Consider the following 23,133-nt stretch of genomic DNA (forward strand, 5'->3'; position numbering starts at 1 on the left):
CATCCAAGATACCTCAGGCGAGGCCTCCTTCTTGGAACCTGGATTTAGTCCTTAGACTGTTAATGTCGAGTCCTTTCGAACCTTTACATGAAGCGTCTCTTAGGAACTTGACTAAGAAGGCTCTTTTCCTAACTGCTCTGGCGACGGCGAAGAGAGTTAGCGAAATTCAGGCCATTTGTAAAGAGAGGGCTTCAAGGGGGACAATGCTGTCTGCTCTTTGAGTCCCACTTTCTAGCAAAGAATGAAAACCCGTCGAACCCTTGGCCAAGGAGCTTTGAAATCAAGGGTATGACAAGCCTTGTGGGCCAGAACCTGAGAGAGTCCTGTGCCCTGTCGGGCTCTAAAGTTTTTGATGTCCACAAGACTAAAGAAGTACGAGGTCCCTCAGATAATCTCTGGTGTTCGGTTAAACGACCCGATATACGTTATCCAAGAACGCTTTGGCGTTCTTCTGAGGGACGTCATTAAAGAGGCTCATTCGTCTTACACACAGATCGATTTGAGCCTCTTGCGAGTGAAAGCTCACGAGGTCAGAGCTGTTGCAACCTCGCTTGCCTTCCAAAGGAACATGTCGATCAAGGACATCCTTGACGCCACCTTTTGGAGGAGCAATTCAGTATTCGCCTCACACTACTTGAGAGATGTGAGAACGGATATACGAGGGACTGTTAGTTATCTTGGGCCATGGGGCCATTACGTTCTGCAGACACAGTCTTGGGGGCTGAAGGTAGTCTCTCTCCCTATCCCTTAGTTAGGTTTTAGGTTAGGTTTTAGTTGATGTGTTTTTTGGTTGTGGTGAGGCTTTGGTGAAGACCTCCCATCTTTTAGCTTAGTGTTCAGGGGGTCTTTGTTAGTTGGTCAGGTGGTGGTCAGTTGCTTCGTTGCCCTCATTTGTATGGCTCTATGCTCTTGTCACATTGAGGTCACGTCCCCGTTGACAGAGCATTCAGAGCGCACCAGCACTACAGGTCTCCACCTGGCTGGCAACTCTGATTAAGCACAAGCAGGCTGTAGTGACAGTAATCACAGAGTCTACTTTGCTAACAGGTGAGGAACCAAGGTGTATATCATCTACTTAATTTAAGTTTCCTACAAATCCTATTCTGTCTCTTCCCACCATCCGAAGGTGGGATTCAGCTATATATATATCTGCCAAGTAAGTCTCATGAACAAAATGTTATTGTTATAATACAATTAAGTTTGTTCATACTTACCTGGCAGATATATATAATTAAGTGCCCACCCACCTCCCCTCAGGAGACAGTGGCACTGATAAAATATGAATAGAAAATGGGAATGGTTCCTGATATCCGCCTCCCAGCGGCGGGAATGGGTACTACCACCTGGCCGCCCACTGCGTGTGCCGCGAGTTTTGAAATTCTGTCGGACTTCGGAGAATACAGCTATATATATATCTGCCAGGTAAGTATGAACAAACTTAATTGTATTATAACAATAACATTTTTCCTAACTATACAAACCTGAGGTCCTTTAACAAATATGCCCACCTCATGCCACCCCTCAATCTGAACCTGGGCCGAAAGGCAAAGTGGAGTGTTTACATCTGGCCTGCCCCACAGTAGTTACTGCCTAACCACCTTGTTCATGATTCAACGGCCGTAATTCCAGCTACGCTGAAAGTATATTTTTATTGTTAAAGGACCTCAGGTTTGTATAGTTAGGAAAAACACAATTTTCAACAAATTGTTATATTGAAGAAGAGTAGTTGGTATAAGAGGTGGTTTTTCTCAAGCGAATGCAAGCGTGTATGAGCGGATGGTGGATTTTATCCATTCTATCTATCCGCAATCCAGGCTCCTGAGGAACCTACACAACCAAAGCAAGCAATGTTTGAAATGTATTCTAAATCAGTAGTCTTTCAAACATCAAGTAACCTGGTCTGGTTTGTCTGAGTAGAGCAGGCTTCAGGGCAGAGGGGCTCTAGGTTAGCATCACTTACTCGATCAGGTAGACAGGATTCAACCTTGCTTCCTAATCGGAAGGGATTCTATGGGAGAGCGGGTAACCCTTCTACCAGTTTAAGTTTCACTCAACGAATCTGTTGAGGCTCTTCTCTCTGGGGTGCTTTCGTCAATTTGTTTGCGAAGGGTTACATCTCGTGAGGCTTGTGTTTGGAAGACATTTAGGAGCCAGTAGGAGGCCTTGTCCCACTCTATGCGGACATAGTCTGAGTGATGGGGCTTTCTCAAACATGGTGGGTATACTCCCTCCATTCCTGAATGGTATGACAACCTCACCACTTCGGTTTCGATGGGGTTGGCATAGCAGGCTAACATTTTGGCTGGCTGTACAATGTTCTTTGTCAAGAAGAAAGACTTCTTTCTTTTAATTGTCTACCAACTCACCATGCGGACATTCATAAGAAGTTTCTGCTGACGGTGCCTCTGGCACTCCAACAGTTTTAGAGAGCATGATGTCTCCTCAGTAGTAAATTTTGTGTCGTCGTCATGAATGGAGTCGCAGCAGCATCGTTGGATGATTCTGTAACAGGTGATAGATATCGTATGCTGCTGTGTCCGGTTCGAGCTCTCGGAGTTTATTAGTCAAGTACATACTGAGAAACTTTTACCTCGTCCGAGAACCTTATTTGCTTCTGCAAGGTGTCTATCTTGTTTCATTTCCAAAAGGCCATTAGTTTCTTCCTGCAAGAGGTTGTTACTCAAGCGTCGGATGGTTCTTCATCGCTTTCGTAGCCCTCAACTTGTTCTTCGCGTCCAAGGGTCCATAGTAACAGGGATGGCTACTCCTTCGGCTTTCTGGAGGAATTTTTTGATGTCGGCAATCTTCGAGACTACTACTTGGGAGTTGGTGTCGGGTTTCACGATGCTCTACCTTAGGGATTTACAGTTTTATTCAGAGAAAGGTTACTCGCTGGGTCCTTTTGTTGCAGCCAACTCAATTTATATTTAGGTTTGTATCATTAGGGTGTTGGGGGTTTAGGTAGTCAGTAATAGTCTAAATGAACTTAAAAGTCTCTGTTGGTCAGGATGTAGACTGAGTTATTGTTCTTTTAGATCTTTGAAGTTAGGTACGTATATCCTGATGGTCATGTTAGAATAACTTGACCTTCTTCAGCAAAGCCATCTGCGTCGTTGAGCAGTAGAGAAGTCAAAGGTCCTGCACACTCAACTTCTCCATATATGAGAGGCTGCATAGCCACATGGGAGGTTCACCGTTTCCCCTCCATACATGAGAGGTATAGAATATTACATGGGAGGTTCTTCAGACTCGGGCGGTACCTTAGACTCAACGTTGGGGTACTTCATCTGTGAGTGTCCTCACCTACCGAGTTGGATAACTAGGTGAGGAAATTTGCTTTTCCTCCAACACTCAACACTGACATTGGGGTACTTTCTCTGCAAGCATCCTCACCTACCGAGTTAGATAAATAGGAGAGGGCACATGAATTTACACATACTAGGTTGATAATGAGTTACCTGCTTATGCTCCGTTGACAGGTTGGGCTGAATTAGATTGATCCCACCCCCTTAAATGTTGTTAATCGGGCTAATTCAGGTGTTCAGGAAGTGTATTGCAACATGAAGTTTTCATAATAAAACTAATATCGTAATACTTACTTGAACACCTGAATGATTCCCACCCTCCTCTCCACTTCAATTTTGATTGGGGATGTCGGCCTCTGTTGGCTGATATTTGCAGTTGCAGCGTTGGTAGCGCTGACAGTTAACTACCCACTTTATGGGTAAATTTATGGGGATTTAGTTCGGACTGGTCAGTGACCAGGGCTAATTCCGGTATTCAGATAAGTATTACAATATTAGTTTTATTATGAAAAATTTATGTCTATAATTATTCCATGTGGAGGATTACTGCCTGTCATGTATGTGGACTGCAGTGAAGATTCTGTGCAGTGTTTCATCAGCTCTGAGCTGCATTGCCGTCTGCCTTTTACTCTTTATCCTATGTTTTTAGTCTCCTCTCTCCCGACTTCTCAACTTGCATTTTGTTCATACGCTAACAAACCTTCGGTGTTAACAATATGATAATTTCTAGTGCCTAGAAATTATCCTATTGTTAAATCGCAGATGAAAGCAAGGAATCTTGTGAGATCTGGCAGTGCATGTGTATATCGGGTGAAGAGTAGTCAAGGACCACGCACCCACGCCACAGCGTCAGTCTTTCTTAAAACCACCTGGACAAGAGTTGTGGTTGACCTCTCTCGGCCTTTACCCAGTTTAGCACAAGCACACGCGCACGTTGATGTTATGGCTGCTTCTGCTCCTTCTCAGCCTCATCAATGTGTGTTCCCCGGAACTCCAGGTTTGTTCATGAAACTTACCTGTCAGATATATATATAGCTGTATTTTCTGACGTCCGACAGAATTTCAAAACTCGCGGCACACGTAGTGGGCGGCCAGGTGGTAGTACCCATTCCCGCCGCTGGGAGGCGGATATCAGGAACCATTCCCATTTTCTGTTCATATTTTTTCTGTCGCCGGTGCTGGAAACAACTGTTTGCAGTACCTCCGTCTAGGATTTTTGATTTATCTCGCTTTAAATTATCTGGATTGACTTTTGGTATCGACTTCTGGATTGTTGGATTGGCACGTGTAATAGTGGATTGGTTTTTTATTTTGGATTGGCTTTTCTGTGTACATGATGTCGGGATCAAGTACTGGGAGTTTCAGAGTGTGTGTGAGGAGTGAATGTAAGGTGAGGCTTCTTAAACCTTCAGTTGATCCTCACACAGTTTGTATGGAATGCAGGGGGCATGTTTGCTTGGTTGATGATCGGTGCAATGAATGCAAGGATTTGTCAGATGATAAATGGAAGATGTATGAGACCTATCGACGTAAATTGGAGCGCGATAGAGTCAGGAGGTCTTCCTCCAAGAGCAGTTCTACAAAAGGTAAGGAATGTAACATTTCTCCTCCTCTAACACCGGTAGATTTTGTTCAACCTAATCCTGTTTTGTTGCCTTCGGGCCCTAGTGCTGTGTCTGGAGAAGGTAACACCCTTTCTCTGATTCTTGAGTCTATTCGCACTCTTGAATCGAAAGTGTTGGCCTTAGAAACTGGCCCTGTGAAAGTTTGTGATAGTGCCCCTAGTGTTGTTGAGGGGGCGTCAGATCGGCCCCATAATGCCTCTAGGCCTAGACCTCTATCGGACTCCCAGGACTCAGGGAGTGGGTATGTCGAAAGCCCCGCAAGAGGGTTACGGGGGACTCCCCACCGATCTGGCGTCCCTTCGGCAGGCCTTGTTGCTAAGTCCCAGCTGCCAAGACGCGCACGAGCGCGTCCTGAAGGATTGCTTTTCGTCCTCCGAAGCGTCCTCCCCGCGCAAGGGGTGGAGCGCTCGGAGAGACTCGCGTCCGTTGAAAAGGACTTTTCGTTTTGAGGACGCTTCCCGTCCTATGTCGCCACTTTGTCAGAGGACGCGTATGACGCTTTCCTCCTCAGAAGAGAGGTAGAGTCTCAACCGACGAGGACGTTGGTTTCCACGCACAGGCGTGTTCACCTGAGATGCAGGTAGGCTGTACCTGCTAGAAGGAAGGAGGCCGTCCCCTCCCCCTCGCCCCATTCCCTTCTCACAGGGTCAGTACCTGCCTCCCCTTCATTCTGCTCCTTCGGTCACCTACAAAGGATATCCTTGTGTCCCTTCAGGACCAGATTACGTCTCTCATGGCTCAAAGGACTCGCCCAGCAGCAGTCGAGCCTAAGCGGAGAAAGGGATGTTAGGCTGCCCGTCAAGAGGACGAAGCAGTCTCATTCTCTTTCGTCTCGTTCGTCTCTCTCTCCACCTCCGGATCGTCACCGTTCTCGTTCTTCCGAGTAGATCTTTCGCTCACGCTGTGGAGGACGCTCGGCAGGACGCTCGTCGTTCGAAGCAGGACGCTTTGCGCTCTCGGCAGGGCGCGTTTGAGGACGCTCGCCGTTCGAAGCAGGACGCTTTGCGCTCTCGGCAGGACGCTCGCCGTTCGAAGCAGGACGCTTTTCGGACGAGGCAGGACGCTTTTGAGGACGCTCAGCAGGACGCTTGCTTGGCTAAGCAGGACGCTTTTGGCGCCTCTCGTCAGGAAGCTCGCGCTTCCTCTCGTAGGGACGTGTCTGGTAAGACAGTTCGTTTGCTTCAAAAGGACGCGCTACGTTCGCAGGATGTCCGTCCTTCAAAGGATCGTCGTAAGGGCGATTCCGTACCTGAAGCGGGGACTTCCAATCAACGGAAGTCTTTGTTCAGGCCTGAGACTGCTGGACGTACGCCCTCTCCGGATGGACGTTCTCCAGTTCCTCTTAGGGAGGAAGGGGAACTTAGTAGTCCAGGGAGTTCAGTCGAAGAAGAACCTCCTGTAGCTTCAGCTGTCTCGGACTATAAGGTTCTTGTGCGGCTGTTACGTTCATCCTTCGGGGATAAGTTTCAGCCGGCAGCCCCTAGGTCTCCTCCCTCTCAACTTTCGTCTTCTAAGTCTGTTAAGACCCTCAGTTCGTCGAAATGAAGACGTCGCTTTCAACCAAGAGGGCTTTCAAGAAGCTACAAGATTTTATGTCTCGAAGAAAGGACCAGGGCAAGACCACTTTCGCCCTTCCTCCCTCTAGACTCTCCGGGAAAGGAGAATTTGGTATGAAACCAAGGAGGACGTGGAGTAAGGTTCCTTCGTCCGCTCTTGGGGACTTCTCCAGTTTAGTGGACGCTCAGAGGAGGTCCCTCTTATGTCTGCTAAGGTGTCCTGGACTCCTGTGGAGACGGACCACCACTTGAAGGGACTGCTGCGCACTTTGAGTGTCTTTAATTTCTTAGACTGGGCTTGGGAGTTTGGACCTTCAGTCTAGAAGTCCTGATTCTCTCAGTCTGGGGGAGCTGTCCAGCGTGTTGTCGTGTATGGACAAGGCCGTCAGGGATGGTTCGGAAGAGCTAGTTTCTCATTTTGGAACGGCTTTCCTAAAGAAAAGAGCTCTTGTATGTAATTTTACCGCGAAGTCGGTTTCTCCCGCTCAGAAAGCGGAATTGCTCTTTGCGCCTCTTTCGGACCATCTCTTCCCCCAGGCTATGGTAAAGGATCTTGCAACGAGTTTGCAGGAGAAGGCGACCCAGGACCTCTTGGTACAGTCTTCAAGACGCCCAGGCAGTTCCTTCCACATCTTCATTCGGTAAAACCCCCGAAGAAAGTCAAACTCTTTCGCGGGGCACCCCCCTCGAGAGCAGCTCCTCGAGGGAGAGGTTTTCGAGAGGAAGAGCTTCATTTAAACCGAAATCCACCAAATGAAGATCTTGTCCTTCAGACGCCAGTCGGGGCCAGGCTGAAGTTCTTTGCGGAGGCATGGAGGCAGAGAGGGGCGGATCCTTGGACTCTCAAGATCGTAGTAGAGCAGGGGTACAAGATCCCCTTTTTACATCCTCCTCCTTTAACATCAACTCCCAGAGACCTCTCTCCGTCTTATCAGGGAGAGAAGAAAAGTATCCTTTTTGATCTTTTAGACCAGATGGTCGAAAAAAGAGCGGTGGAGCAAGTCTTGGACCTGGGGTCACTGGGCTTCTACAACAGGATTTTCCTGGTACCGAAGCAGTCTCGTCGTTGGCGCCCAGTCCTGGATGTGAGCAGGCTCAATCTTTTGTGGAGAGATCAAGTTCAAAATGGAGACGCCTCAGTCGGTGCTAGGAGCCTTGAGACCTGGCGACTGGATGGTGTGTCTGGACCTGCAGGACGCGTACTTTCACATCCCCGTCCACCCTCTTTCAAGGAAGTACCTGAGATTCGTCTTAGACAACAGGGTTTGGCAATTCAGAGCCCTTTGTTTCGGTCTCAGCACGGCCCCCCGATGGTTTTTACAATGATAATGAGGAATGTAGCGAAGTAGCTCCATTCTTCAGGGATCAGGATATCCCTCTACCTCGATGATTGGCTGATCAGAGCGTCGTCGAGACGAAAATGTCTGAAGGACCTTCAGTTGACATTAGCCCTAGCAAAATCTCTGGTCTTTTGGTCAACTCTGAAAAGTCGCCATCTGACCCCGACACAGTCCATGTGTATCTGGGGATTCAGATGGATTCAGTGGCTTTTCGGGCGTTTCCATCCCAGGAACGTCAGCGGCTGGGTTTAGAGAAAGTCGCAGCCTTCCTAGAGAGAGAAGCTTGTTCGGTGAGGGAGTGGATGAGTCTGCTGGGCACCATTTCCTCGCTGGAAAAGTTTGTCTCACTGGGAGGACTGCACCTCAGGCCTCTTCAATTTTTCCTTGCGGAAGAATGGAAGTCGAAGGAGGACCTGAATGCGATCCTAAGGATCTCAAACAAAGTAAAAGACCACTTAAGATGGTGGCTCGACCCTCAGAAGTTGCGAGAGGGCTTCTCCCTAAATCTTCTGAGCCCCGACCTAGTGTTGTTCTCAGACGCTTCCATTTCCGGTTGGGGAGCAACACTAGGGGGGAGGAAGTGTCAGGCTCCTGGAGAGGGGAACAGGTAGCCTGGCACATCAATGTAAAGGAACTGGCAGCGATATTCCTGTCGCTGCAGTTCTTCGAAGACAAACTGTCAAGCAAGGTCGTTCAAGTCAACTCAGACAGTACCACAGCCCTTGCATATCTAAAGAATCAGGGAGGAACTCACTCCAGATCCCTTTTTCTCCTTGCGAGGGAAGTTCTGCTATCCCCCCCCCTCACTTACAAAATAATTTAAAGAAAAAAGGCAGACGCAAGGCACATCAAGATCCTGACGAGATTCGTGGCAGGGTTTCAGAATGTCAGGGCGGACCTTCTCAGTCGACGAAATCAGATTCTGCCAACAGAATGGACCTTGCACCAGGAAGTCTGTCAACAATTATGGAGATTGTGGGGACGTCCTCTAGTCGACCTGTTCGCTACGTCAAGGACGAAGAGGCTTTCTCTGTATTGCTCCCCGGTTCTGGATCCAGGGGCAATTGCGGTGGACGCTTTGCTCTGGAACTGGACAGACCTGGATCTTTACGCCTTTCCCCCATTCAAGATCATGGGGGAGGTCATGAGGAAGTTCGCAGCTTCAGAAGGGACAAGGTTGACTCTGATTGCCCCGATGTGGCCAGCAAGAGAGTGGTTCACAGAGGTCATGACTTTCCTTGTGGACTTCCCAAGAACGTTGCCCTGGAGGAGAGATCTACTCAGACAGCCTCACTTCAAAAGGTATCACCAAAACCTCTCCGCTCTGGCTCTGACTGCGTTCAGACTATCGAAAAGTTGGCCAGAGCGAGAGGCTTTTCAAAGGCAGCTGCGAGAGCAATCGCTAATGCTCGAAGAGCCTCTTCAAGAGCTGTCTACCAGTCTAAGTGGGCCTCCTTCAGGACATGGTGCAAAAAGGAAGGAATTTCCTCTTCCACGACATCTGTGAACCAGATAGCAGATTTCTTACTCTATTTAAGAAATGTGCAGAAATGGCAGTTCCTACAATTAAAGGTATAGGAGTATGTTGTCTGCCGTTTTTCGCCACAGAGGACTGGACCTCTCCGACAATAAGGATCTACACGATCTCTTAAGGTCGTTCGAAACCTCCAAGATTCCACAGGCAAGACCACCCTCATGGAATCTCGATGTGGTTTTGAAACATCTAATGCTAAGTCCCTTTGAGCCTCTCCATGAAGCTTCTCTAAGGGACTTGACGAGAAAGCGCTTTTCCTAGCTTCTCTGGCGACGGCGAAGAGAGTTAGTGAAATCCAAGCGTTCAGTAGCCTAGTGGGCTTCAAGGGGGACAACGCTGTCTGCTCGTTGAGCCCGTCTTTCTTGGCAAAAAACGAGAACCCGTCTAATCCTTGGCCGAGGAGCTTTGAAATCAAAGGTATGTCGGGTCTCGTGGGTCAAGAACCAGAGAGAGCCCTGTGCCCTGTCAGGGCTCTCAAGTTCTATGTTAATAGAACTAAAGAGATAAGAGGTCCCTCAGGTAATCTCTGGTGCTCGGTGAAGAGACCAGATTTGCCGTTGTCAAAGAATGCTGTTGCTTTCTTCTTGAGGGACGTCATTAAAGAGGCTCATTCATCTTGCCAGAAGACTGATTTGAGCCTCTTTAAAGTGAAAGCTCACGAAGTCAGAGCCGTAGCTACTTCTCTTGCCTTCCAAAGGAATATGTCTATCAAAGATATCCTTGATAGCACCTTTTGGAGGAGCAATTCCATATTCGCCTCACATTACCTCCGGGATGTGAGAACGATTTACGAGAACTGTAGTTCTTTGGGGCCTTACATTTCGGCAGACACAGTTTTGGGGGCTGAAGGTAGCTCTCGCCCTATCCCTTAGCTTAGTTTAGGTTAGTTTTTTATTGTGTTTTTGGTTGATGGTGAGATCTTCTGTGGAAATCTCCCATTCTTTAGTTTAACTGTCAGGGTTTTTTGGTTAGTTGGTCAGGTGGTGGTCGGTTGCTGTGTTACTGCCATATGTTTGGCTAGATGGTCTTGTCACATTGAGGTCACGTCCCCGTTGACAGAGCATCCAGAGTGCACCAGCACTACAGGTCCACACCTGGCTGGCAACTCTGATAAAAGCAGAAGCAGGCTTAAGTGACAGTAATCACAGAGTCTACTTTGCTATCAGGTAAGGAACCAAGAAGTAAATCTTTTACTTAATTTAAGTTTCCTAAAAATCCTATTCTGTCTCTACCCCACCATCCGAAGGTGGGATTCAGCTATATATATATCTGACAGGTAAGTTTCATGAACAAAATGTTATTGTTATAATACAATTAAGTTTGTTCATACTTACCTGGCAGATATATATAATTAGAGTGCCCACCCTCCTCCCCTCAGGAGACAAGGGTCATGAATAAAATATGAACAGAAAATGGGAATGGTTCCTGATATCCGCCGCCCTGCGGCGGGAATGGGTACTACCACCTGGCCGCCCACTACGTGTGCCGCGAGTTTTGAAATTCTGTCGGACGTCAGAAAATACAGCTATATATATATCTGTCAGGTAAGTATGAACAAACTTAATTGTATTATAACAATAACATTTTTCTGTGTTCTCGTTTTTTGGCTTCGGCTGCGACGGATCCACACGTCATTTGTAGTTGGTGCCGTTCTAACGTTTGTACAATAACGAATCCCTGCAAGGAATGCCGTGCGTGGCCTAGAGAGCAGTGGAAGTTATTTTATAGTAAGAGGGAGCATTGTAGGGTTTCTACTCTTCCTTCGTGGGAGGGGATTTTCTTCTTATCCCGATGCTTCGTCTCCTGCTGCTGCCACACCCCATGTTAGTATTGTGCCTTTGTCCCCCTCTTTTTCTCCCATCGATTCATCGTTGGAAGTATTGGGAGGCCCTCAGGCTGATTTATGTAATGTCGCCCCCTCTTCCTTGGGAGTTAATTTCATTCCCGAGAGGGCGGATGCTTTTTCGTCAAATGTCTTTTATTTCAGAGTCGGAGGTGTCCAAATGGCGGCATTTTGGGTGACGCTTGGGCTACACAGGGTCCATCCTCCTTGGAGGGTTTGCTGACGCACTTCTTGGATGCTTGCTACCCCCCCCCCCCCCTCCTCATGCTGTCCAGGCCCTCCCTCCTCCTGGCCTGGTCTTTGTGGGTAGCCGAGGTCAGCCATATTGTATTGCTCCGCCAGTGATGATTGTCACTTCTTCGAGTCAGAGGGAAGCCATGGCATCTGCTTCCCGTTCGGATGGAAGGGAAGCCTTGATGTCATCGCCGCTTATGATGTCACTCCCAGTTGTCTCCACTGCGCTGCCTCACTCGTCTGTGTTGTCATTGTTTGCTGCCGTGAAATCATCTCTGCCATCCAGTTTGCTGCGTCTCCCTTCCATGTTGTCTTCTCCTTCTCTTGTTGATCCATCTGAGTCTTTATGCCAGGCGGTTCTTAAGAGTTTGGACTCTGTTTCAGAAAATAAGTTTGCTGCCATGTCAGCTGGGAGGACTGGAAGCAAATGTGTTGCGTTGCCCCCGCCTCCTGTGAAGAGATTATGTAAATAGACAGTGCTGTCTTCCTCTCCTTCTCCACCATCTCTGCCGCGTCGGCATATCAAACGTTGGAAGGCTAAGGACTTTGCCCTTTCTTCGTCTGCAAGTGAGGAGCAGCACACCAGTGTTCCTGCAAGTGTGGGTGTTACTGAGAGAGTTAGTGTTTCTTCCCCTGTGCAAGCTGCAGTGGCCGCTTCGTCCTCTGCATCGAGTCGCAAGCGTGTTGCAACCTCCCTCGTTCATGCACATGTTGCCGGTGCTTCCGCTTCTCCTTCTCCAGGGCCTATTCATCACTGTAAGGATCTCAAGGCGCCTTTCAAGAGGTCGAAGGTTGTGAGCGCAGAGTTGGTGCATCAGGAGTTTGCCTGCCCCTCTCCCTGGTACTCCCAGGAGTTTGACTCTGAGGGATTCTCATTCTTATCTCGAGTGTTCGAGACTCCTCACCAATGCACATTCGTACATCTTCCCCACACATGCTCATGCGCAGCCATGTTAGAGAGTCATCTGTTGGGATAGTGCATAGTGATGTCCCTAGTGTTGTGGTTAGTTCGTTGCAGGAATTGGCGCTTAGATCCAGCCCAGACAGGTAAGTTGGTGTTTCGGGCTGTTTGGCTGCTGGTTCATCTGTTAATTTACACGAGGAAGGCACTGTAAATAAGTCTGCACATCCTTCTCGTCGTCGGTCTTCGTTGCCGGAGCAGGAGGAAGGAGACATGCAAGAGTTTTTGGTCTTCCTTTAGAGAAGTTGTCATTCTCATTAGTGGGTTCAACAATTTGGAGAGTAGGACTCAGGCTTGGTCGTCTTTCACTCCTTCCTGCTTGGAAGCCTTGCTGGGAGCTACTCAGGATCCCAAGTCATCGTTGCAACTTCGGGGCATGTCCAGTCGGTCTTGCATAAGGTTAATGCCTCTTGTTTCAGATTGGGATAGTTTGCTTCGCTCTAGGGGCTCTGCCAAATAGTTACTCTTACCTCTCACAAGGCATAGGAAGTACTATGCTACAAACTCTGCATATTTGATGTCGTGTCATCTTAACCCGGACATCTTTCGTTTGAAGCCGGGATTGACTTCGGAGCAGGTGAGGTCGGTTGCTCCGTCCTTGTCTCCACAGGATGCCTCGGTGTTGGAGTCTACGGCAGCCTCCATGTTGCAAAGTTTCTTGGCTGGACTTCTGGTCGGCGGTCATTGCCAATATAGCTTCTGACAGGTCCCCAGAGGGGTTGGTGAGAGCTTCCTCTCTTGCCAGTTTGTTGCAGTCTGGAGACTAGGCGTTTTCGTATCTTGCTCACCTCATTGTTAATTTAGGGGCTAACCTTCTCTTGATTAGAAGATATGCGGATTTATCCAGGATGGAAAGATCAGTTGACCCTGGGTCCTTGCTGGCATTGAGGAATGGAGATCTTTTGGAATCACAATTTCTGTTCCCACGGACCGAGCTGGAGGATGCGATAGAACGGTGCCGTGCTGACACCAAACACAGATTAGTGCACCAGTCTCATCTTCGGAGACGTCTGGCTCCTCCCCCTCCCCCTGCCCAGCAGCAGTCATGAAGGTTGTTGCCTGGTAGGCCGTCAAGGAGTTCGGTTTCAGCAGGGCCTCCCCATTTGTCCCAGCCTAGGTCAGAGGACCAACGTCCCTTTCGCTCCCATTCCTTTAAGCTGAGAAGGGGCAGAGTTAAGGGGGGTTGTCGGTAGATTAGGCACCTCTCCCTCTCCTGTGCCAGGAGTGGGGGTTGCCTGGCGGGCCATTGGGCCAAGTGGCAGAGTTATGGGGCGGAGAGGTGGGTAGAAGTTGTCCTTCGGGTGGAGTATTTACTGCTATTCAACTTCTCTGTCCCTCTCTCGGAAAAGCCGCTGCTCAGGAGGGTGTATCCTCCAGAGTCTCTGAAGTTCCTGGCTCTCCGGGAGGAAGTGCAGAAGATGCTGGACAAGGATGCGATAGAGGATGTGGTGCGTCCGTCTCTGGGGTTTTACAGTCGCATCTTGATGCCCAAGGCGTCTGGAGGTTGGAGACCAGTGATTGACTTATCCACTTTGAATCACTTCATCAGGAAGACAAGGTTCAAGGTGGAGACTGTGCGTTCAGTGTTGGCAGCTGTGAGGGAAGGCAACTTCATGCTGTCGATAGACTTGAGGGACGCATACTTCCAGATCCCTATTCATGCGACGTCCAGGATTCCTTCACTTCTCCCTCGGAGACAAGGTCTTTGAGTTTAAAGTCCTGTGCTTCGGGCTGACCACAGCCCCTCAAGTGTTCACAAGGGTCTTCTCTCTCATCTTAAGTTGGGCCCATGGTCAGGGATCCATTTGCTGAGGTACCTCGACGATTGCTTGGTCTTGGCAGGTTCCAGGGAAAAGCTGCTGCAGGACGGAGATTGTCTGCTTCGGTTTTGTCTGGAACTGGGCAGTGGTCAACCAGGAAAAGTTAAACCTTGTACCCAGTCAATGGATTCTCTGCCTGGGCATGGCCATTGATATGGCAGTTGCAAGAGTTTTCCCGTCAGATCAGAGGTTGGAGAAGTTGCAAGTGGTGGCGCATGACTTCCTGTTGGAACGACATCAGTCAGCTCATCAGTGGCAGGTTCTTCTGGGAGTTTTGTCTTCCCTGGAGAAGCTGGTCCCTCATGGGCATCTTCATCTTCGGTCTCTACAATGGAGGCTGGGGGAGTTCTGGTCTTTGGCAGGGGACTCACCCCTGTTAAAGGTTCCTCTGTCTCTGGAAGTGAGAGAAGACCTTTGTTGGTGGTTGGACGACCGAAATCTTTTGAAGGGTGTTCCTCTGCGTTCTCCCCTACCGAACTTTCTTCAGTTTTCAGACACCTCCCTCGCAGGTTGGGGGCCTCATTTAGGTGGCCTCATTGCCTCAAGCATTTGGAACTTGGAGGACAAACAGCAGCCTTTCTGGGTCTGAAGGAGTTTTGGGAGAAAGTAGAGGGTCATTCTGTCATTCTCATGTTGGACATCATCACGGAGGTCGCTTATGTGAACAAGCAAGGAGTCCTGGTTTCATGTCAACTTCACACCTTGACCGTTGAGGTTAACCAGTGGGCAGTCAGCAATTCAGTAGAGCTCTCAGCCAGGTATATCCCAGGCAAACGGAATGTGGTCGCAGACAAACTCAGTCGTCGGGGTTAGATCTAGGCACAGAGTGGTCCCTTCATCAGGTAGTAGCAGACAAGCTCTTCCAGGTTTGGGGGAGACCCATGCTGGACCTTTTTGCGACCCGGTTCAACAGGAAACTGGAGTTATTCTGTTCTATGGTTCCAGATCCTTTAGCATTAGCAGAGGACGCTTTCCAACCTCCCTGGAGTGGTATGCCTTCTCTCCGTTTTGTTTGATCCATCAGGTTCTGAACAGGCTGATGAGTTCGCAGGGTCTCAGGATAACTTTGGTATCCCCTCTGTAGTCTCAGGCGGTATGGTTTCCAGATCAGCTGTCATTGTCAGAGGTTCCGAGGGAAATTCCCCCTTGGCGGCATCTCCTGTGTCAGCCGCATGCAGAAAGGTTCCGCCAGTCGGTAGAATCCCTCTCTTCACGGTTGGAGGCTATCATGTATCTCCTCCGAGCTAGAGGCTTTTCTCAGAGAACAGCAGGGCATATGCCCAGCAGTCTCAGAAGGTCAACCTCTACAGTTTACCAAGGTAAATGGGTATTCTACTGTGATTGGTGTCGTAAACTGGGTTTTTCTCTACTGGGAACCTCTATTCAGCACATAGCAGACTATTCACCCTTCCCCAGAGATGAGAAACGTTCGTCCGTTTCTGCCATTGGAGGCTACAGGGCGGCCCTGAATGTAGTGTTACACCTTAGAGGTATCGACATCTCATCCTGGGAACTTTCCTTGCTAGTTAAGGGGTTTGAGCAATCAAGTTCTCCTAGGGAGCTAAAGCCTCCGACATGGGGTATTTCCTTGGTTCTGAGAAGTTTCATATGAGCCTTTGCGTCGCTTATCTGACAGGAACTTGATGCTCAAGACAGTTTTCCTCCTGGCCTTGGCATCTTCAAAGAGAGTGGGGGAGCTTCTTGGTCTGAGCTACGATGTGAAGCACACCAGGGGTTGGGGGTTAGTGTCCTTCGAAATTGTCCCAGAATTCGTGACCAAGACCCAGAATCCCTCGGTGCACGATGATAGGTTCACCTCCTTTTCTATTCCATCACTGAATGACTTCGTGGGAGGTGATGCTCAAGAGCTTTTGTTGTGTCCTGTCAGGGCTCTGCATTGCTATCTTTAAAGGACACAGTACCTTAGGCCAAGCTGCCTTAGACTTTTTGTTAGCACAGGGAAGCCATCAGACAGGCATACTGACTCTTGATGATTCTGCTGCCACATCTGTGCAGGCTAGAACACATGACATTAGGGGTATTGGTCCCTCTCTGGCTTTCAAAAAGAACTTGGCTGTACACAAGAGGGCTGAGCACTGGTACTTGGTTACGCCAGTCCATGTTCACCTCTTTCTATCTTGAGGATGTTGCCCACAGATCTATGGACATGTTTTCCCTGGTTCCTGTGTTGGATGCCCAACAGATTGTGTAACTCATCATTGCCCTGAACAGGGCACATTTGTATCTTAATAAGATGATTGTGTGGATGAGAGAATGAGTGAGTTGGCTGGTCTCTTTCTTTCTCGTGTACCTTTCCTTCTTCCTTCGGGCGGGTTGAGGAATAGACACGTCATTTGATGGACTGGTCTGATACAGGTAAGGTAGTCATATTGATAGTTTGGTTGCTTGGTATGCAAATAACCAACCCTCTATTCAGTAGCATATTCTCTGCTCCGTGGCAAGGGGGAATAGGGAATGGTAACAAACCCTGGTGTGTTGGTTTGTTACTGGACAGTCAAAGTTTCTCTTTAATTCCCTATGCAATGATTCTCCCATATATCATTGTACATCGCTCAGTGTCTTGAGTGATTAGATATCAGTGTATCTAGCTTCCCATGGGCATCAGTCCCTCTCTGGAAATGATTTCTTCTGGAGCTGGACTGGTAGGTAGACCCCCAGCTGGTTTAGGATATCTGTAACTCCCTCCAAGTACAGTATTCCCCCCGTATTCGCGGGGGATGCGTACCAGACCCCCCCGTGAATAGTTAGAACCCGCGAATTTTTGGAACCTTTATGAAAATGCTAAAAACAGCCTATTTTGTTAGTTAAAACTCAAGAAAAACCTACTAAAAATGTTCATACATGGTTTTTTTAATAGTTTTATCACAAAAAGTGCATTTTATGATGAAATTCATCAAAAAAACCAGGAATTTGTGGATATTTACCATAGAAAAATATCGCGAATGCGCGAATTTTCCGCGAATAATGCAGGGAAACGTTCCCGAGAGAAATCCGTGAATGTGTGAGTCCGCGAATCTGGAGAACGCGAATACGGGGGGTCCACTGTATAAGTCTATCCTATTGTTAAGACCAAAGCGTTGTTTGCGTATGAACAAATGACAAATTTTCTTAGACAATTTGCATTTTTCATAGCTACAAACCTGAGGTCTTAACATTGTACTGCCCACCTCTAGCTGCCCCTCTGTCTTACTAAGACATCCTGAGTTGGGAAAGACTTATGCTGTGGTGTGGGTGCGTGGTCATTGACCACTTCACCCGATATATGCACGCGTTGCCAGATCTCACAAGGTTCCTTGATTTCATCTGCGATTTAACTGAATCCAGCTAGGCGCTAGAAATTATCCTATTGTTAAGACCTCAGGTTTGTAGCTATGAAAAATACAAATTGTCTTAGAAAATTTGTCATTTTTCCTTATTTCAATTTTTACTTATTTAAGAACAGATCCTTTATGGTAGTCCCATGAGAGTTAGGTTATGGTTTAGAGGTCTGGATAAATTATTCAGTGTTGATGAAGTATACTTTAATATGCTTGGGCTAATTTTTCTGCTTGTTGTCTTGAGGTATTTTTTAGCAAATATTGTTTGTATTATTTTTAGTTAAACATCTTGGTACTTTAGAAAATTTAATTCACAATACATCAGGCTATGTGAAAGACTTACATTTACTTTCTTTCAGGTCTTGAAAATGAAATGGAGGGAAAGAATTTCCATCCTCTCAAGAAAGCGTCAAAACAGTCGAAATGGAGCTAGTGCTGCTGAGACCTCTGCTAACAAGATAGCTGCCTCAGGGACAAGTCATGATGCTAAGGATGACGTTGAGAAAACTCTGTCTCAGATCCGTCCTGTTATTGGGCCAGATCACAAGAGTTATTATATTTTATTACGTGGGAATGAAGACTCCTTTACTTGTATTCAGCCATCTAAAGAAGTTATAACAAGTTTAGATGATGTAGTAAAAAATGTTGTTAGCAGTGTCAGACAAGGGAGACCACAAGATGTTACTTCACTTCCTTATGCATGGACATCAAAAAATAGTGAGGCAAGGTCATATAAAAATGTCTCCAGAAAGTCCCCCAGTGAAAATAGAAAAGTGAGTGTTTCGTCTCATAGTGTTAATAAGGAAAGTAAAATTGAAAGAACCTTAAATTTAAATCAAGTTGATTCCAGGTCAGAAAAAAATTTCCTTGGGACAGAAAATGTTGTGGTGCATAGAAGACTCCAAACAAAAGTTAAGTCCAGCCATAACGTTGTTAAAAGAACTAGTATTTCAGTTCATCCCATAGTACAAAGTCAGTCGGATCCGAGTGGTAATTTATTGGGAACTAACAGACATGAAAGGTATTTGTGCAAGACCAACAAAAGGTCCTGTAACAGAGAGACATCAGAAATGGGAGTTCAGCATGAAAGAAAACTGATTAGAAACCAAAAAGTAGACCATACAGAACTTAGAAAGGCTGATCATGAAGTACAAGTAAACCAAGATCAAGGAAAAGCAGAACCTGCATTGGGGATACATGAACCTGAAGTTCCTTGGAAGCAGGAACCACTAGTACAAATAAGTGAAGATGCATTTGGTAGTGTTAATGAGACTGTTATACCTGAAAGTGGTTTCCATGAAAATGCAAAACCTTTGGCAGAAATTAGACTTGTAGCTAAGAGTGGACCTGTTTTAACCGAGGAAGTCATCGTTGAACAAGTAAAGTCTTTGATTGAGTCTCAGACATTGGTAATTAAGGATGATGCGCATATTGTACTTACAAGGTAAGTTTTGTTTGGACAAAAATCTGCTTCAGATAGGATATTGTTTAACTACATAAGTTTGAAAGTGTAAGATTTTTAGAAAATTGTTGCCATCTACTTTTGTATTTTGGGATGAGCTACTTTTTCAGTTGCAATGGGTAACCCATTACCAAATTATGTGGAACATACTTTGCTACTAAATATAATTTCAGTATGACAAATTTTTTATTAATTTGTATTTTTCATAGCTAACAAACTTGTGGTCTTAACAGGAGGATAAATCTTCTGGCATTGGCTGGAAGCTGGTTAAAAGTAATAAGAAAAAGTAAATGCAAGGAATCTGTGGCATCTGACATCTGATTTGTAGTTGTTCTGATACGGTACACAAACCATTGGGTCCTTTACAATAGGAAGGTACTTAGCGGCAACTGAACCGGTCGTAAGCCTTTTGAACAAGGGGTTCGGTAGTTAACTACTTGTCCGGCAGTTAAGAGGTATGCTCGACTGCGAGGCAAAGAGCCACTTTGCTTTCGGCCGTGCTGGTGGATGGACGTGCTGCTCTTCGTCTCTCTGCCCGCTTCTGTCGTATGCTTTGTTTTCTTCACTGCGTGAAGGCTTTCTCAATTTTTCTTTTACTTGTATGTGTTGCAAGTACAAAAGTAAGTGCGTGTCTGTTTTACTTTTAATTTTATTATGGAAATTACTAACCAAGAGCCCCCCAATCAACCGTAGACTATGGCCGGGTATTGGGGGCCGTAAGTGTGGGGCTTTCCGCTCTTCCGTGGAGGTAGATCCTCATGATTTTTGTGCTCGGTGTCAAGGGTGTGAATGCTCTCGCGCCGAGACTTCTGATACATGTATCTTTTGGTCGGAGGCGCAGTGGGAGCGCTGCCGGCTAAGGAGTCGTCAGAGGACTCCCCGGCTATGCCCTTGGTCACTGATTTGTCCTCCTCCTTTCTCCCTCCGGCTCAGCTCCCTCATATGGCTCCTTCCCCTTTGGGGCTTTGGGGGAGGTTTCTCGCTCCCTCTCCTCCCTCGATCATTCGAGCGTAGAGGAGGGGGGAGAGATACCCCGACATCCAGTTGTACTCAGGGTCCTCCGTTTGCTCGGGCTGGGAACTATCCCCCCCGGGCGAGGGGGAACCCCCCACTGATCTACCCGACTTTCCCTCCCTCAGATGTGCTGATCACAGGCGACGATCTCGGCAGGGCATGGTACTCGCTGGGGCTGCAAGGGACACTGACGGTCCAGGGGCTGCTTAGTCATCTGGCGAGAGGGACTACGCCGGTCACGCACGGGCCTACCACCACGGCTACCACGACGGTATCCACGCCGGGCTACGCTGCACCGCCTCACCTGGTGTATACGCAGCACGTAGCCATGGTGACCCCGACAGCCGCTGTGCAGGCTCCGCTGCCGGAGGTTTCCTTGCCCGTTGCTACGCCCCCTCCTGGTTTCTCCGCTCCTGCCGCAGCCCCGGACTTCCGGTGTTACAAGAGCTCACCACTAGACCTACCTCCTGTGCAGGGATGCTGCCGGTTCCTGCCCCGCCTCCTGTTTCTGATTTCGATGCCGCTCCAGCCTTGATACCAGTTCCTGCCGCCGTCATTCCTGCTTGTGGTGTTGCTGCTCCCACCCCAGATCCTTCCGGACAGGTGCTGTCTGGCCCTGTTGCTTCAGCAACTGCCCTGGCTCCGTCCTGGATGGAAGACCTGATGGTGGTGCTGAGAAGTTGATGAAGAGGAAGAGGAGGAAAGTCTCGTCTTCGTCTTCTTCTTCGTCGTCGCCTGCCGCCGCTTCCCCTTCAACTTCTAAGGCCCCCAAGCCGAAGGAGAAGGCTGCCTTCTCCCCCCCTAAGAAGTCTCGTGCCAAAACTTCTAAGGGTCTGTCTCGCTCCGGCGGGACGGTTGGGACTTCCGTTGGTCCTCCTGTTCCTTCGGGAACGGGGCCTGTCTCCTCTTCCGCGAGGAAGAAGAAGACGGGGACCGGAGGAGTGTCGGCTAGCACCAAAACTTCCTCACCTGGCGCCAGAGGTTCTGCCCCGACGCCAGGTACCGTCTCGGCCTCTTGTTCGTGAGAGTCACCGAGTTTTCGCTCACCTGCGGGTGACCGGACAACCAAGACCCAGGCATCCGGGTTCTCTCGGCGCCAGGATCCAAGCACGGGACGGAAGACTGGAGGGAGTCGCTCAGGCGACTCTCACCAGACCAGCGATCGCTCTTGTGGCGACGCGCTGGTACCCAGGGCAACGCAACGGTCCCAGACCGCTCGCGGCCTAAGGCAAGGAAGCAGTCCCCTCGGTCGCCTGAACCAGCCCCGGCTGGTCCAGGCGGCGTGACGCGCCGTGAGGATAGGCCTCGCTCCCATCGCGACAGAGGACTCTGCAGGTCCCCTGACCGCCGCTCCTACTGGGACCGGGCGGAGAGGGGAACCAGCAGCAGCTCTTCTGATGCTCGGGACCGTCGCCGCTGTCCTCGGTCCAGCCGTTCTCCCCGGGAGAGCCGTTCGACCAGGCCTGCAGACCGATCGCCTGCAACCCCCTCAGCACACCGGCTCTGCCAGTGGGCGCGGGAGGAGCGTCAGGTCTGCCTCTCCGATCCCTTCAACTTCCTCGGGCTTTATCGGGAAGAGCGAGGTGATCAGGAGCGATCACGAAGCACGCGCCCCTCGTGATCCCGCCACGACGCCCTACGAACCTGGCACGGTCCTCGGACCAACCAGGTCGTACGCGCAAGCGGTAGGAGGAGATCAGGAGGGGTCTAGTGGTTCCTCCTGTGGAAGGAGGAGGCTCTCGGGAGGCATTCTCATTGGAAGGGCTTGACAGTCCGTCTCCACAGGATGCAGTCACTCCCGAGATCCAGAGGTCATTCGCGGAGGTGATTGCGCTGATCCGTCAGCACAACGACCTCAGAGAAGGATCGCTGTTCCCACCTACCGAGGCGTTCTGGGGACCTAAGAAGGAACCCAGGACGGCGGTGGGTCTGCCGCGATCAGCTTCGACTGACAGCATGCTGGGCCAGGTGGACGCTCTCATCTCCAGACAGGAGGGTTCACTTCGGTTCAGTAGGTCCGCTAAGCTCCTTCCTCCACCTCTACCGCGACAGAGGCGCTTTTACATCCTTCGGAGGACCCTCTGCCGCCCAAACAGGTTAACCCGGAGCTAGCCAGGCTAACTCCGGGGGTGTCTGCCGCAGCTCCTGTCGGAGAACCTCTGGTTCTCACAGCAGGAGGCACTTGCCTTGGAGTCTACCGCAATGGCAGCCTTCCAAGCAGTCTCATGGCTCGACCTGTGGTCCCTCACAGTGTCAAAAACCGTGGCCTCCTAAGGGAATATCACTCCTGAAGGAGACCCGGCTTTCGTGAGACTGTGCCAGTCTGGGGGTAGGGCTATTGCCTACCTGGCCCACCAGACGGCCAACCTGTGGGCCAACCTGGTTCTCCGGCGTAGAGACGCTGTTGTCACCCGAGTGGCCAGGGCGGCCGGGCGTGAGGCGGCTCAGGGTCTTCGCAACGGACCAGTGCGGAGCTGCTTCTCTCTCTTCCCGGGAGAGATGGTGGACGCTGCGGTGGAAATACAGCGCACTGATGACAGTGACTGTTTAGTACACCAGGCAGTCTCAAAGGCGTCTGGGCAGCCTCGAGTTTGGTTAGCGCTTCCTCTGCAACCAAGACGATCGTATCGTCGAAGCCCAAAGGAAAGGCTCTGCCTTCAACTTCTTCTAGGGGCGACCGTCACCAGCCCTCCTCCAAGCCCTCCTCCTCACGAGGGGTTCAGGTAAGAAGAAGTTGAAGATAGGTGGGAAATGCTAGGGATGGCGTTCCCCCTCACCTGCTGCCGGAAGGAGGGGTTGCTTGGCGAGCCATTGGGCAACATGGCAGCGCTACGGTGCGGAGACCTGGATAGTAAACGTCCTTCGGGAGGGATTTTTACTACCCTTTGAGTCTCGGCCACCCCTCACCTCCAACCCGGTCCATCTCCAAACTTACGCTCCTGGCTCGACCAAGGACGTGATGTTTCGGCAGGAAGTAGAAGCCATGCTGAGCAAACAAGCTGTGGAAGTCGTTCAGGATCAGTCGCCGGGCTTCTACAGCCGCCTCTTCCATGTGGAGAAGTCTACGGGGGGCTGGTGCCCGGTGATATATCTCTCTCCCT

General features: G+C 49.2%; 1 protein-coding gene across 3 annotated transcripts in view; it reads left to right on the forward strand.

Moving 5' to 3' along the window:
- The window catches only part of LOC135219422 (uncharacterized), a 286,479-nt gene that overhangs the window by 70,338 nt on the left and 193,008 nt on the right, over positions 1 to 23,133 (forward strand). For all 3 annotated transcript variants that reach the window (XM_064256193.1, XM_064256191.1, XM_064256192.1), the window contains exon 2: positions 17,916 to 19,000. In XM_064256193.1, coding sequence (XP_064112263.1) covers positions 17,925 to 19,000 — 1,076 coding nt within the window. In that variant the 5' untranslated portion in view covers positions 17,916 to 17,924. The remainder of the gene's footprint in view (positions 1 to 17,915; positions 19,001 to 23,133) is intronic.

Source organism: Macrobrachium nipponense, chromosome 1, assembly GCF_015104395.2.
Source record: "Macrobrachium nipponense isolate FS-2020 chromosome 1, ASM1510439v2, whole genome shotgun sequence".
Lineage (NCBI taxonomy): Eukaryota > Metazoa > Arthropoda > Malacostraca > Decapoda > Palaemonidae > Macrobrachium > Macrobrachium nipponense.